Here is a 15,391-nt window from a genome sequence, read left to right on the forward strand (position 1 = left end):
TTCGTGGGTTTTGCTAATGTGCCAATTGGTCAGCATTCCTTGAAAAAGAGGTTTATGAAGGGAGCCTGATGTCTGTGATCTGTATGTAAACCTTTAGTTCCTTTGTGGGATCTGCCCAGTTTTAGAGGAACTCTCAGGGTTGCCTTTTGAGCCATTGGACTGTGCTGACATAAAGGTACTTTCTCTCAAGACCATCCTGTTTCTGGCTTTGACATCAGCCAAAAGGTTAAGTGAATTACAGGCTTTGTCTGTGCACGCATCCTGCTTGCCATTTTCTCCTGGCTAGTGTGTCATCTTATAGCTGCTGTACTTTGGAACTGCTTGCTTTTCACCCTCCGCCCTTTGCCCAGGACAGCGATAGGAGGCTTAACAGACTTCGTCCCATTCGGGTTTTGCGGGTTTATTTGTACAGAACTAAGGGGTTTAGGAGGAGTAACCAGCCCTTTGTATCTTGGGCACCTTCTCACAGAGGGAAGTCTCTATCTTGTCAGCTTCTCTCGCACTGGGTAGTGGAAGCAATAAACTTGGCATATGATATGTAAACGATTCTCAATGAAGTTCTGCAAACATCAGAGACGTAGTCCCCCCAGAAAATATTCTTACGCTTCTGTTTCCCGCCACATTATCAACACTGACCACCACATACTGATTTTCTATTTTTCCTTTACTATTTGAAATTTCATTGTAGAGCTGTGTACAGTGACAAAGACACCTGCTAACATACACTAACATCTGGCTTTTGTCGTCTATGTGAAAGAGTACAATCAGGTCAAATGATTCTGCAGTAGTTACAGGTATTTATCAGCTAATTTCAGTGTAAAAGGGTCTGTTACAGACCAGATACTGTCACTGGACCAGGGTTTATGTCATCCTGGTCTAGATTCAGTGACTGCTCATTTAGTTGCACGTTTCATGAACCCGGAGGATAGAAACATTAACCTTTAACAAAATTTATACAAAATAATCTTGGCTATTGTAATTGTAATTTCAACTTCTCTGACTCCCACCTTCTCACCAAGATATCAGACTTTTAATTGTAATTGTAAATTCAATTCCTTTGCATTTCAACTACCTGAGACACCCAACCTCTCACTTTCTCATCAATATTCAAACCCTTTTGTATTTTAAATTGTGTTGACTAGACCTCTTTACTTCACACTTCAGGGGGTCGGTGCCGATACCTGCGAAAGACAAAAGAGTGTGAAAGCACATCATAGGTAAGAGGCCGACCCCACAGCAGGCAAAAGACGTGAAACACACCCCAGGGGTGGGTGTTTTCCCTCAGTTATAAATGTTCAAGGTTCCCCATGCTCGGGGTCTTTCTTCATTTTGAACCGCTCGCATGTTGATTGACCTTTTCTTTGCAAAGAAAATAAAATCTTGTCGGCCGACGGAAGTCTCTATTTCATTCTTCACCAAGAGCAGAAAATTTCCACGACACTCTACACCCTCTTACTTGCTTTTTTCAGAGCTTTCAACCATCCACAGGCTTCATCATAAGATGGAGTTGTAAGTTGTCATCTGTTGATGAGGACTGGAAGTGGTTGAAAGGCCTGAAAAAGCTTGTAATTGCAACTTGAGTCATGAATACTGTAATTAAATGACTGTCATGTTTCTGAAGCATGTGCCTGCCCTGCAGACTGCTCATGTCACCACACTCAGCCGCAGGTAATGACAGAAGAAACTGAAGAACACAGAGCTTACGACATGAAGGTATATTTCAGTACAAGTTATTTATACAAGTGTTGTGTGGGATGCCAGAGTCAGACTAACAAGTGGAAACAGGAGTTACTGTTGGGACAATGTGCTCATTCTAATATTGCCTCCCACAAACATAGCATAACATGTTGTTTCTGACCTTAAAGCAGAGAACACAGCAAATCCATGACAAAGCAATAAAAAACATTAGCTAGAGAAAAGCACTGACAAAGAGGCTTTATACAGGCTTGTAGTCCAGCTTGGACTCCAGCTTCTTCGAATCAGCCACCTTCCTCACAGCTTTCATGAAGTCCTCCTGAGTGACATACTCACGGTCAGAGCGGATGGCAAACAGACCTGCAAACAGACACGCAGATTCACATGATCACAGCTGTTCATGGATAACATGGCCTGTAAAGATGATACTGAAAGACCGCTTCATGTCCCACCTGCTTCTGTGCACACGTTTCTCAGATCAGCTCCGTTGAAGCCGTCTGACAGCTTCACAATGGCCTCGAAATCTGAAAAGCACAGGAGAGGTTCTATGTTCACAGGACTGTCCAACCTCTGCTTCCCCTGTTTTCATTTTATCCATATTCACCACAACTTATGCTCTACATTGCATCTGATGTGAGACGAAGGAGGTCCTGCCACACACCCACAAACAAAGACACAGTGATGCCTTCGTCTGGCTGTTTACCAGTGTGTGAACAGCAGCTCTCAGCTTCTCAGAAGCAGCAAATCGCAACAAGTAAGAGTCCAGTTTAGCAGAGCTCAGTACCAGAAGTCACCCGTTATTCACAGTTATCTGGATCTGAATTAGGTCTGGACCTGCAACCTGACCCGACCCGTACCTGTAAGATCTATTAAACTCCTCCAGGTTGTATTCATGCAGGGTTTGTATTATGTCTTGTCTGAGGTCATGAGCCTCTCTGCATAATGTAAGGTCCCATTTAAACACTCAGTCAGCTCCACTCAATGCAGTGTGAAGCGTCAGAGTGCACGGGCCCATTGTACCAGCACTAACACACAACTGACTCCACAGTGGTCTCATTCCTTTGAACAATCATCATTCCTCATTAAGTTACCAGTTTATTTTTTTATTTATTCAGAGTAGTTACACTGAGGCAGCCTCTCTTTGACCACTGAACAGCTCCACTGGAGCAGTTGGGGGTTAAGGTCTTTGCTCAAGGGCAGCATGGTAGTGTTGATGAGGATTTGGATAGGTGCCATTTGGATAGGTTTTCATCTGATGTTTCGGACTCATAACGTCATTAATGAAGCAAAAATGTTTTGTGTACAAACTAGGGCTGAACGATTAATTGCTTTTGCAATAATATCGCGACATGATAAAACGCGATTTTCTAACCTCAATGGCTGCGATTACACTCTGGTCACATGACATGCAAGCAGGAGTAGAGCAGTCAGCTAAAAGAGGGAGCAACAACTTGGCATGCTACATTTTGACCTGTTGTATAATGGCCTCAGGCTCGACAGAACCTGGCACTGCAAAAACTTTAGTGTCTAAGAGGAGCAGTACGTCGGTTGTGTGGAACTATTTTGGCTTTAAAAAAAGATGCTTAACAGCGTCAGGTATTTTGCAGAACCTGCCTTATGTTTGAAAGCATAATTCCATATGAACGTAATTCAAAACAGCACGGGGAAATTACTCAGGCAATAACAGAGTTCATAGGGAAAGATAGGGCACAGTGACCAAGCCTGGGTTTACGGCTTTGATAAATACACGGGATAAGCGGTACAGCAGGCCCTCCCGCACATATTTTAGCCAGGTTGTCATACCAGAGCTATATGAAAAATGCACGCTGAGAGTCGCAGCGGAGTTTTTCGCTACTACAACTGACGTGGTCAGGCCATACAGCAGAGCCCAATCAGAGTCTTATGGTACATTTCATTAATGAAGACTTCGACCAGCTGGGATCTCCATGATCTGCATAACGACAGACAATTTTACATTTTTACAAGGCTGTAAACAAATCAGTCAATATACTACTGTGATGGAAGTAGTTAAATAAAAATGTCATTCATATCAATTCATGCATCATCTAATTTCAACATGACACATAGGCCTGGCCTACAGGAAAGAACAGTTTATGTTTAATCTATCTAATATTGTATTGTTAGTCATAATATAGAATGATTTATTGCTTGTGTTTGTTGAATAATACAGAAGATTAGGAACTAATAATCGCATATTAAATTGCAATTGTAATAATGGTTAAAAAAAAAAAAAAAAAAAAAATCACAATTAGATTCTTTTCCCAAATTGTTCAGCCCTAGAACACACGATGTGCAAACTAATGAGTCACCACTTCAGTCATTAGGACATTAACAGTGCTGGGGCCTGAGCTGAAATATGTAAAAGATAAATCACAATGGTTTTATTAATAAGCTGATCACATGGACTAAGCTGGTGTAACTTCCTGCCTTGTAAATGTACAACATGTTGTCACACACTGAGTTAAATGGTGAACTAGAATTACCACCCTCACGGTTGTCTGCTTCCTCCACTCAGACTAGTTTCAGGCTACATCCCTGTTTATCCAGAATCATATAAAATATTAAGCAGTTGTATGAAATGTTGTCATAATTACTCTGTAAAGTCTTGAGTAATGGCTAAAAAGTGATCTGAGGTCACCATGACCTTTGACCTCCAAAATCTACTCAGTTATCCTTGAGTCCTAGTGAATGTTTGTGCCAAATTTGCAGAAGTTCCGTCAAGGCGTTACTGAGATATCATGTCCATGAGAATGGGACGTACATATAGACAACCCACAAACAATATGCTCTGGCTATCGCTGACACTGTTGGAGGGAAACCTTTGATAACGCACAGAAATAAATTTAACTACGCCACGGGGGCAACTGCCGGGATAGGGTTAGGGTAAAAAATCTTCTCTGTGTCACTGTAGCGATGACATCACGCAGCCCTTGGCTGTCAGAGGTCAGGTCAGGAGCTGCCGTTGCCATGGCAATGTGAAAATCTGCCCAGAATTTGGCTTCTACATGGCTTAAAACAATTGCAAATTATGAGAAAACCGTCACTTCTTTTCAAAAACCGAAAACACCGTGAGAGACACTGAAGCCAGAAGTTTCTTACAGTCTCTATTTTATTGAGATATTCCTTAAAATGAGTGAGTAAGCTCAGTGCGAAGACAGAGTGAGATTCTTTTGAAAAAAAAAGACGATTACATTAGGTGTCAATGAGAGTGAGACAGGTATTGCTGCCGGACTCGGCACCCCCGTTTAAATTTTGTGCAGACCCTGCCTGTCAAAGTTACATTTTATGAATCCCAACAACTATGTCTACATTTTCAGAAAGAATTATTTGTCTCCTTTTTACGGTTTGGCCGTGAGCTCGAGTTAAAAATAAAAATAAAGGTTATTTTTTACTGCTTCACGCACTCTAGCCAACTGACGCTGTCACTCTAACTTTGAAGAAAAAGTGATTTCCACTCCTCCTTTGAGTGCTCATAGTTTGAAAAGTTTACATGTTATGTAAAAACAGTTGCTGTGTTTTGGAGAGAGCAGAAGTTTTCCTCCGTTTTATAGTTTGAATCACATTTCTACGTGCAGGTATGAGAGAGCTGGGTGACTCAGAAAAAAGGTGAAATTTTGTAGAAAAAAGGTGAAATTTTGTGGGTTTTTAAAGAAAATTCCAATGCATTCCTAATGCATTATTTATTCCCAGTATTTTGGGAATAACTTTGGGAAAAATTGGAATTTTAACACCAAAAGTCATAGCACCTCTTTCGGGATCAAGACGCACGTTTTCATGTATATATTACCGGGGTTTTCTCAAAGCTGCGGGACGAGTTACGTGCCAAAATTTGGCGGAAGAATAATAATAAGCCCGAAGGAATATTAATAGATGCCTCTGCCCCGAGGCACTCCTCTCAGCTATTCTAGCTGTAGAGGAGTGCCTCGGTGCTCAGCAAAATATGGAATAAATAATGCATTAGGAATGCATTGTAATTTTCTTTAAAAACCCACAAAATTTCACCTTTTTTCTACAAAATTTCACCTTTTTTCTGAGTCACCCAGCTCTCTCATACCTGCACGTAGAAATGTGATTCAAACTATAAAACGGAGGAAAACTTCTGCTCTCTCCAAAACACAACAACTGTTTTTACATAACATGTAAACTTTTCAAACTATGAGCACTCAAAGGAGGAGTGGAAATCACTTTTTCTTCAAAGTTAGAGTGACAGCGTCAGTTGGCTAGAGTGCGTGAAGCAGTAAAAAATAACCTTTATTTTTATTTTTAACTCGAGCTCACGGCCAAACCGTAAAAAGGAGACAAATAATTCTTTCTGAAAATGTAGACATAGTTGTTGGGATTCATAAAATGTAACTTTGACAGGCAGGGTCTGCACAAAATTTAAACGGGGGTGCCGAGTCCGGCAGCAATACCTGTCTCACTCTCATTGACACCTAATGTAATCGTCTTTTTTTTTCAAAAGAATCTCACTCTGTCTTCGCACTGAGCTTACTCACTCATTTTAAGGAATATCTGAATAAAATAGAGACTGTAAGAAACTTCTGGCTTCAGTGTCTGTCACGGTGTTTTCGGTTTTTGAAAAGAAGTAACGGTTTTCTCATAATTTGCAATTGTTTTAAGCCATGTAGAAGCCAAATTCTGGGCAGATTTTCACATTGCCATGGCAACGGCAGCTCCTGACCTGTGTGCGTGTGTGCGTGCCTAGCAACCAGATAACCAACTCTCCAAGCTCCGCTAGCTTTACATTAGCCGCATGTTAGGTCTTAAATTACATTTAGTTAGGTCTTAAATATGTAAGTCCATTTACTGCTTCCTTTGTTGCTTTTCTTTTTGTTTTGTTAAATGAGTGAATGAAGTTGTGACGGTCTCCGCTGAGACAGAGGAGAGGAGAAGCTACTAGCCCTCTCTCGCTGTCACTTCTAGTCGCGTTGCTCTCCTCCCCAGTAATGTTAAATTTAGCACCGAAAAAAACATAGTGGTAATTTAAATAGCGGTTCATGGGATTTATTAACCCTCAGGGGTCCCTCTGTCCTTTTTTGGACATTTTCTTCACTTTTCTTTTTTGATTTGCTGATCATTTTGGCTGTGTTACAGCTGAAGGTATGGATTTCTGCAAGAAAGTGTCTTTTTTGACATATTTTTAAAATCTAATGTCAGTTACTGTTACAGGTCTATTATACACTGGTAACACATTTTGTACCCTCTGGGGTTCCTCGCGTACAAAAAAGGACACACAAAGAAAATGCTATAAAATCATCATATATCAATATTTTTTTCTGCTTTTTTTTGCATACATCTCTTAAACCACTTCAGTTCTGCTCAAACCTACCAAATGTTTTAAGGATTTTAACCCTTTAAATGCCAGTTTGAAGACATGTTGCCTCTTGTTTTATAAAAAAAAAAACAACACAGAATATGAGATATTTCCCACATAATACATGATGGAGGGATGTGACATTGTTTTATATCAGTCTTTTATATCAAGACATTTCTCAAAACCAGAATATGATCAGGGTGACTTTTGAACACTGGAAATAAATCATGTACTCATCCCGGCAGTAGCCCCCGTGGCACTCAAAATTTCCCTGGAATTTTCTAGTTTATTATATTATTACCAATGTCCCTGACAGTTGGTAATAATATAATTATTATAAGCAGTAACATTTGCACTGAAACTGCTTGTCTGTTTCCAGGTGGTGAGTTCACACAGAAGGCTCATCAGTGAGATCGATGCTAACACCAGGCTACAGTGTCTGCCATCTGTGTGATGTGGGGGCTGCTGCTGAACTACTGCACAGTAAAAATACCGTCAAAGAAAAAATTCTGTTTGTGTATTACATTTGTTTTACATTTCCATCATTACAAAATCAGTCTTTAATACTGATTTGTTAAAAAAAATGCTTTTGAAGTTTGCTACTCTATATTAATTGAGTACATGTGAGAAAAGCAATCTTAATTCTGTTCTTGTTTTCCCTTACAAAATAACAAAAAAGTACCGATAACAGTACTGTTAAAGTACCTGATCAATAACAGTTCTGTTAAATAACAGTACCGTTAAAGTACCGGATCAATAACAGTTCCGTTAAAGTATCGGATAGTTAAAGTACTGGATCAATAAGAGAACCGTTGCAGTACTAATCTATAAGAATACAGTTGAGGTACTGGATCGATAAGCAGTATTTGTAAAGTAGTAGCAACGTAAAAATCTTAACGATACCCATCTCTTGTGACAAGCTGCTGATCATGTAGGATAGAGGACGATTGACTGACCTATTTCTCCATGCTTGGTGATTGGGCTGGAGTGGATCTTGAGGATGTCTAGACGAGCCTGTTCATTGGGCAGCTCAATATCTGAAGAACACAAGAGGACATTGGTTTTGCTGCGTGTGGTCACACAGAGCTGACAAACACATGATCAAAAGGAACTGGAGATCTTACGGATTTTGCGGTCCAGTCTGCCGGGCCGCAGCAGGGCGGGGTCCAGGGTGTCAGGTCTGTTGGTGGCCATGATCATCTTGACTCTGTGCAGTGTGTCAAAGCCATCCATCTGGTTCAGCAGCTGACAGGAGACACACACACACATACATACAACACGCTGACACAGCAGCACTTCGCTATGCTTCTGAGCTGGTACTCCTGCTGCTGGGGGGTGCCGACCAGACCAACTGCAGGTAACACACTGACTGTATACCAGTACCTCACTCAACCCCACCACAAATAACCTCAACTGTCACTTCAAGGCTTTTCAGTCCTCATTTGAGGCAGACATAGTCCCACTAGGAGGGGTACATCAAAGTATATCTCCTGTAGCCAGTAGGTGGCACTATGACTATAAATGAATATTGTACATGTCTTCAGACCAGGACTCTTACTAAACATGTTAAGTTTGAGGCAGATTGATGTTTGTTACTTTGAGCCATTTCCTTTCTTTTTGTAGGGGACGTTATTTCATGTTCTCTGTAGCCAAATGTATTACATTTAGTTTTTAGGTATATGTTGGTTTTACTGTATTCCACATTTTGTCATTTGAGGTTGTACACGACGTCAACATACACACCAATTCACGCAGCTGCTACACTACAATGGTACCTACTGCAAATGAGCTGGAAATAAAACATGGGTACCCTAACCTCTACACTTCACAATACAGCAGACAAAGCAGCTCTTCTTGCAAGGATGTGACCAATGGGATTTGATGCATAGTGCTCATGCACACAACACACAGACGATGATCTACCGCGTGTCAGGAACGCGTCCTTCAGTAGTATAAACAAAAACAACTAAGTGTCTGGTGTACACAGCTGCCTGCAGCTGTCCGTGTACGCGTCCATGAGCCAGTACAACTGTGACCTTAGTGTGGAGAGGTGTGATGTAGCGATCAGCATACTAGTCAAGCTACACAAACATATCCAAAGACTGAGAACAGAGTTAGCCATGAAGAGTTTCAAGGTTTATGTCAACACAAATTAAAATGACTATTTTCTATATGATAATATTTTGATTTAAAAATAGTATAGAGTATTTTCTCCTCACAGACCCTAACACTCTGTTGTGTTGGACTAAAGTGATGAACTGAAATTCTATCAGCTATAAAAACACACAGGTGAAATAAGGAAAAAAAAAAACTCTATATTGTACTGCAACAGACATTGAATAAACAGCACTGATTGGTACTGTAGCAGTGTGTGCTGTGGACAAGCCTCTGTTATGTTATTAACATTAAATTATTACTTATATACTTGTAAACAGGGACATCATTCTTCCAGTGGAGCATGAATGATCCTTCCATCATGAAATAAATAATAACGTGGAGAAAAGCATATGTGTGGGTTTACATAGGAAATAACAGGGGTGGCTGTGTTGTATACCACATCTGTTAGTGGGGCATCACAGTGACTCCATTACCTCCATCAGAGTCCTCTGGATCTCTCTGTCAGCAGACGTTCCCTCAGAGAAACGACGGCCGCCTAAAGGGAACGACACATAAGCATGACGTGAGGATTCAGAGATTCACCCAAACCTACAGACGCCTGGTCCTCGAGTAATTCAGCCCCACATAGACAAACTGTGAAGCTCGCAGTCATATTAAAAACTTTAACTGTAATTTATGACCTCTGTCAAGGAGCTGTCTGTAGGGCTGTCACTTTTTATTCGAAATTCGAACATCCATTCACATGTGGGATGAAAAGTTCATATTCAAGCTGTAATGATCTGTTCGAACAAATTGCGGGTCATTTCGAATTCGTTTAATCTTGATTTTTGGAAAAAGTGACAGTCCTACTGTCTGTTTGTTAGCAGGATTTAGGGCTGCCACTAACAACTATTTTTCTAACGACCAATCTTTCCACTATCTAAATGACACTCTGGCATGATCAATAAGCACAGATTCGGGCCTAAACATTTTCTCAAACACTTATTTAGTGTAAATTCTCAGGCAGCAGCAGACTTTATGAAAGTATTTATCAGCTAAAAGGACTTAAGATATTAAAAAGCTCTGTCTAGTAATGAACAGAAAACACTTAAATTAAGTAATCTTTCATGTGCTTGTGAAGTCAAAAATTATCCAGTTGATTTTATCTTTATTTTATTCATACACTTATTGATCCAGCTCACACTATTACTGGTTCTTTTTTAAAAAGAATACATTCAGAACAGGATGTGAATTAATTGTTCTGGTTTGTCTCAGCCAGTTGCTCAGTTTACATCAAAAACATCAAAAAAGCAGCTTCCTTCTTTTCAGCAGTAGGATTAGAACCTGCAAACTGTTGCTTGAAGCTTTGGTGTATTTGTTACTGAACTTTCAAGTATTTACACAGCCACATTTAACTCATTGTGACAAAGACGACAGGAATCTTTAGCTGCTCCACACAAAACTGCTAAAAACATTGTAGAGCAGATAAGAAGCAGCACACACCCTTTGAAAACCTGAATTTAAATGCTTCAACTCAAGGAGAGAGAAAACAGAATCTTAAGTCACTCACCGATGGCATCAATCTCGTCCATAAAGATGATGCATGGCTGGTGGTCCCTGGCATAGTTGAACATCTCTCTGATCAGCCTGGCACTTTCACCAATGTACTTGTCCACGATTGAGCTGGACACCACCTACAGAACACACACACCATCAGCTGACTGAATGCACTGCAGTGTGGCAGTACACCCTGAGCGTGCTGCTGATACACACCTTGAGGAAGTTACAGTCCAGCTGACTGGCCACTGCTCTGGCAAGAAGAGTCTTCCCAGTGCCTGTCAGAGAGGGGAATTTCTATCAATACCAAATGAACTGGTCCAACACTGATTATTATGTTTGTCTTATTAAATTCAAATGAATAATATGAAGCACCCAAATAAGATTCACAAATGTGTTAGTGTCTCAGAAGTTAATCTCTGCTTAAATCTCTTTTTGTACTCACACAAACGTGATGAGCACTGATGGATGTCATTGGTGTGTGATGAAAGATTCTCACTGAGTCACTTACCTGGAGGCCCATAGAGCAGGCAGCCTTTAGGAGGGATGATGCCCACTCTCTGGAAGAGCTCGGGGTTGGTGAGAGGCAGCTCGATCACCTGCGCCATAACAATAACCAACATTTATCATCTGCTTTCTCATCTAAAACAAAATCCATCCAATCAAAGCCCAACCATACAAAGTCATTTCATAAAAACACATACTGTGAGAGCCTCTGGTTCACTACAACACATAGTGCCAGTGCATGTATCAGAGTGTGAGCAATACAATCCACAAAGCAGCCACACATGAAGAGTGTGCCTTGCATGATTTCAGATTGTTGCTGTAAACTTTGTTGTACCTCTCGCAGCTCACGGATCTGTTCGGACAAGCCTCCAATCTCAGAGTAGGAGACGCTGCCTGGGTCCTCGTGGGACATATTGTACACCAAAGGGTCCACCTCTCTGGGCAGGTACCTTTGAAAGAACAGGAGACATGCAGAGTTCTGTAAGGACAAGGCACCACACTAACAGGAGTTAACAGGACTAACAGAGCAGAGATCTTCCCTGGAACAAAAAGGATTTTATATGTAAATTCATAATTTATTTCATTTCAAAAACAGGAGTGCAATAGGAAGCAAAAATCTAACAATCTAATCTAATCTTACTATGAAGCAAGAGTCTTGCTCTGTCCCATCCGTTGACAGTTTACATTAATTTTGGGACAGTTAAATTTGTTTTTCAGGATGGTTCTAGGATAGTGATTAAAAGTTAGTCAGGACAGTATTACTGCAACCTTCATGTAGTGTTTGAGGTGAGTATTGATAACATCATAAAATATAAAGACCCTGTTACAGAATAAAACATTTTCCTTAAGGGAAAAGGAGAAGTGGCAACATTTCACCCAGGACAATGACTTAATAGAGACTTAATGAGTGTGTGAGGTCCTCATCTACGAATTAAATTGATCACAGGACAGGATGCGTCAGGATCTGGGTAGTTCACCACCTCAGCCTGACTCACACATGAAGAATCATAATGGCAGAGTCTGAGCAGAAGCTTGAATTCGTCATTCTTTACAACAGAGTCTGGAGGCACATCTGCTGTGATAAACAATAATTGATTATTGATTTGTCCCATGTGAATATGCAGCAAGAGGCTGCCTCAGTGCCATAGGGAGGAGGACATACACCATGATGCAGACTATCAAGGTCAGGTTTCAGCAAAAACACCTACACCTTGAGATCGTTGCTAACCTGTGAAACAGTTTCATGATTACATCCAGCCTACCTCATTATGGTTAGTGTGGTCATGTCCAAAGCCACTCTGGTGCCTGGCTTCAGCTGTGACTTGTCCAACTGAAAAAGATGATGAAAAGTATTGATTCGAGTTTACCTTCTGAACACTGAGCTCAGTATTTACTGAGATTGCTCAGTGTTCAAAGTCATTTAAAAAAAAAAATCAACATATCATGAAAAATAAATAAAATAAATGTAAACATAATGTGTGTGTAAATTCATGTAGTCAATGTATCTGACAGGTATTTATTATCTCTGATCAATAAATCATATTTTCATTGTCTTCGCAATATGAGCATGTGCAATAACACATTGCAAAAGACTGAATGAAATGCAATGAATAAGAAAAAATCATTTTAAATACACACTTCATTCAGTCACACCAGGTTTTCAAGGTGCAGCGCCTGAGCCAAATGAACTGGAAAAAAACTACTGCATTTTTGTGTCAGGCTGCAGCCTCACACACACACACACAGCGGACAGCACAGAGGTGGTGGTGGAGACCAGTGAGGAGTGAACTTCTTTTACTGGAGCTGACAACAACTACATCATAGCTCTGTGTGAGTGTCAACACAACCTTTGCGAGTAAAAAAGCAATTAGTGTCCTTCATCACATTTCATTTATATACATACAGCTCACCTTCAAATACAAGTCACATTAATTATTTTAACCTGGCAAGTCTATTCAGGATGTTCTAATGTTTTTATTTGATATAAATGTCCTTGGACCAAAATCTGCCACACTTGAATCCTGGCAGTGCATGAATCACATGGTGTTCTTGTTACTTACCTGTCTGCGGCATCCAACCACGTATCGGGGGCCATTGGTGGCCTTGACAATGACTGGAATCAAACAAAAAACATTAGCATCACATGTCTGAGTGAAACACTGGTTACCAAGCTTCAAGACGGCAGGTCTTATTTAATATTTTAAAATATGAGCCTGACAGAACAGATGCAAGAGAAGTGAGGAGAGAGGAAAAAAAGAGAAGAGCAGAGATGTGGAAATGTGAGAAAGTCATGTTGTAGGCAAGGGTTGATCTAACATGGCATAGTGTTTTCAGTGATGCACACAGCACACTCTCAAGGTGCACAGGTGCTCTCAAGGGCCAGTATGGTGTGTGTGTGTGTGTGTGTGTGTGTGTGTGTGTGTGTGTGTGTGTGTGTGTGTGTGAGAGAGTGAGTGAGTGAGTGAGTGGCTGAGCTGTGCTGCATGCCGCTCATTGTAGAGCTCTACAATGAAGGCACAATGGCACAAAACACTACTATAGAGATCCTATATGTTATTATGAAAAGTGTAAAAATAATTCTACAAACATATTAGACTGTGGCTGGCAAACATCGGCGATAAACTGTGGGGAAATGTTGCCTTTTCACTGAGGTAAGAACAAAACCATGTCACAGCACTACATGAAACCTTTAAACATGACATATCCACCAGGGAACTTACATTTCTCCTCAGTCAGCTGTTTGAGCACTTCTCCAACAATCTGCAGGGAGCAGGGAACAGATGATGTTAGTAAAGAAAGAGGAAATCGGCCTGTGATCCTCTTCCTCATGTTTGTCCCTCCATGATCTCCACCCACTGAAGGCACTCAGACAAAATGTGTGATGTGTGATAAACACTGTGGATATAATGATGGCAACGTCACCATGTATAAAAATATTGATCCTGAGTCGACTATAAAATACTAACTAATGAAGTAAAAACTGTTTCCAATGCATTTTAAACATCATCAGATTAGAAAAAATACTGTACTGTATCAAAAATGTATTGATAATTTCTTACCATAAAAATGTTTTACAGTCAATTTAGTCTGTCCTCTAATGATTTGACAGAGGGTAGTAAACAGCACAGTCAGTCTTGGTTAGCCAAATGACAATTGAAAATACAAGTCGAGTGTCACCAACGTTTGTCCTGCAGTGATAATACACCGAGTTTCAGAAGTATTCAGTGGTCTCGTGATGACTGTCTGTAATACTGTTGATACACGGCCCACAGAGCGGGAATAAAAAGCCTTTACCTGTCCGACACTCTGCAGAGCCTTCAGGTCGTTCTCTGACTTCTCGTACTGTTTGGTTTGCTCTCTCAGCTGCTCTCTCACTGAAAAACAGACAAACACTGCTCACTAGCCGAGTTAACGTTAGCTGTTCAAAGTTAGCTTAGCCTAAAGCTCTCGATAGCCTTAACGTACATGTATGTCACAATAAGGCTACACAGGCTATCGTTAACTGACTTTAACAAGTCATTAACCAACGAACTGTCTGGCACAGGGCTACTGTCTGTTTCATCCTCGCAAGCTAAGTTAGCACTGCTAACGCTAACTGCTTCACTTCCATTCATTTCTACGGAGATGCTAACTGCATGACAAAGCACTAGCTACCTGTCCAGCTAGCTAATACTAACTATCCAATAACATGGGTCCCAATCAAAGCGAACAAGGTGTCTGCCTCCCCACAGAAACAGAAGTTAAATCGTCTCTTACATTCTTTTAATCGCCCGTCAACTTCTTTATGTTCCAATAATTTTTTCCTGTAGTCCTGCAGCGCTTTCTCTCTGCCGTCCGCCATGATGCCCCAATGAATGCTGGGAAATTGGAACGTCACTACGACGTGTGCTTCCTCCAGAGGCAGTTTCCTTCTCTTCTCCGGCTTTTTTTTTTTTTTTTTTTTACAAAACATCTTTATTGATAATAAAAACCTCACAGAACAGACTATTAAGATTTAACAGATTTAACAACAGGGGGAATGATCCAAATAAAAACACTGCAAACACAACAGCAAAGAACCAATCGATGGTTTTTGCAGCTTTCTTATTTTTTGAGTTTAAATATTTTTAATGTAGCCTAATATATAAATGTTTAAATTTAATTACTAAATAAAAAATAAAAGTTTAGAATAGCTCAATTTGGATTCATGGATATGACATT

At 40.4% G+C, this 15,391-nt stretch overlaps 1 protein-coding gene across 1 annotated transcript; it reads right to left on the reverse strand.

Moving 5' to 3' along the window:
* Positions 1-1,699: 1,699 nt before the first annotated feature.
* Positions 1,700-15,041, reverse strand: psmc6 (proteasome 26S subunit, ATPase 6). The gene is made up of 14 exons (XM_022770380.1): positions 14,948-15,041; positions 14,486-14,565; positions 13,912-13,951; positions 13,252-13,304; positions 12,454-12,521; positions 11,526-11,640; positions 11,196-11,283; positions 10,901-10,962; positions 10,698-10,821; positions 9,622-9,683; positions 8,155-8,275; positions 7,987-8,067; positions 2,148-2,219; positions 1,700-2,055 (listed from the first exon to the last, which is right to left on the reverse strand). Exons 1-14 carry the CDS (start codon positions 15,030-15,032, stop codon positions 1,937-1,939), a joined length of 1,170 nt encoding a protein of 389 aa, XP_022626101.1. The 5' UTR covers positions 15,033-15,041; the 3' UTR covers positions 1,700-1,936.
* Positions 15,042-15,391: the final 350 nt, after the last annotated feature.

The sequence above is a fragment of the Seriola dumerili genome, unplaced genomic scaffold (assembly GCF_002260705.1).
Source record: "Seriola dumerili isolate Sdu_G_001 unplaced genomic scaffold, Sdu_1.0 BDQW01000025.1, whole genome shotgun sequence".
Taxonomy (NCBI): Eukaryota; Metazoa; Chordata; class Actinopteri; order Carangiformes; family Carangidae; genus Seriola; species Seriola dumerili.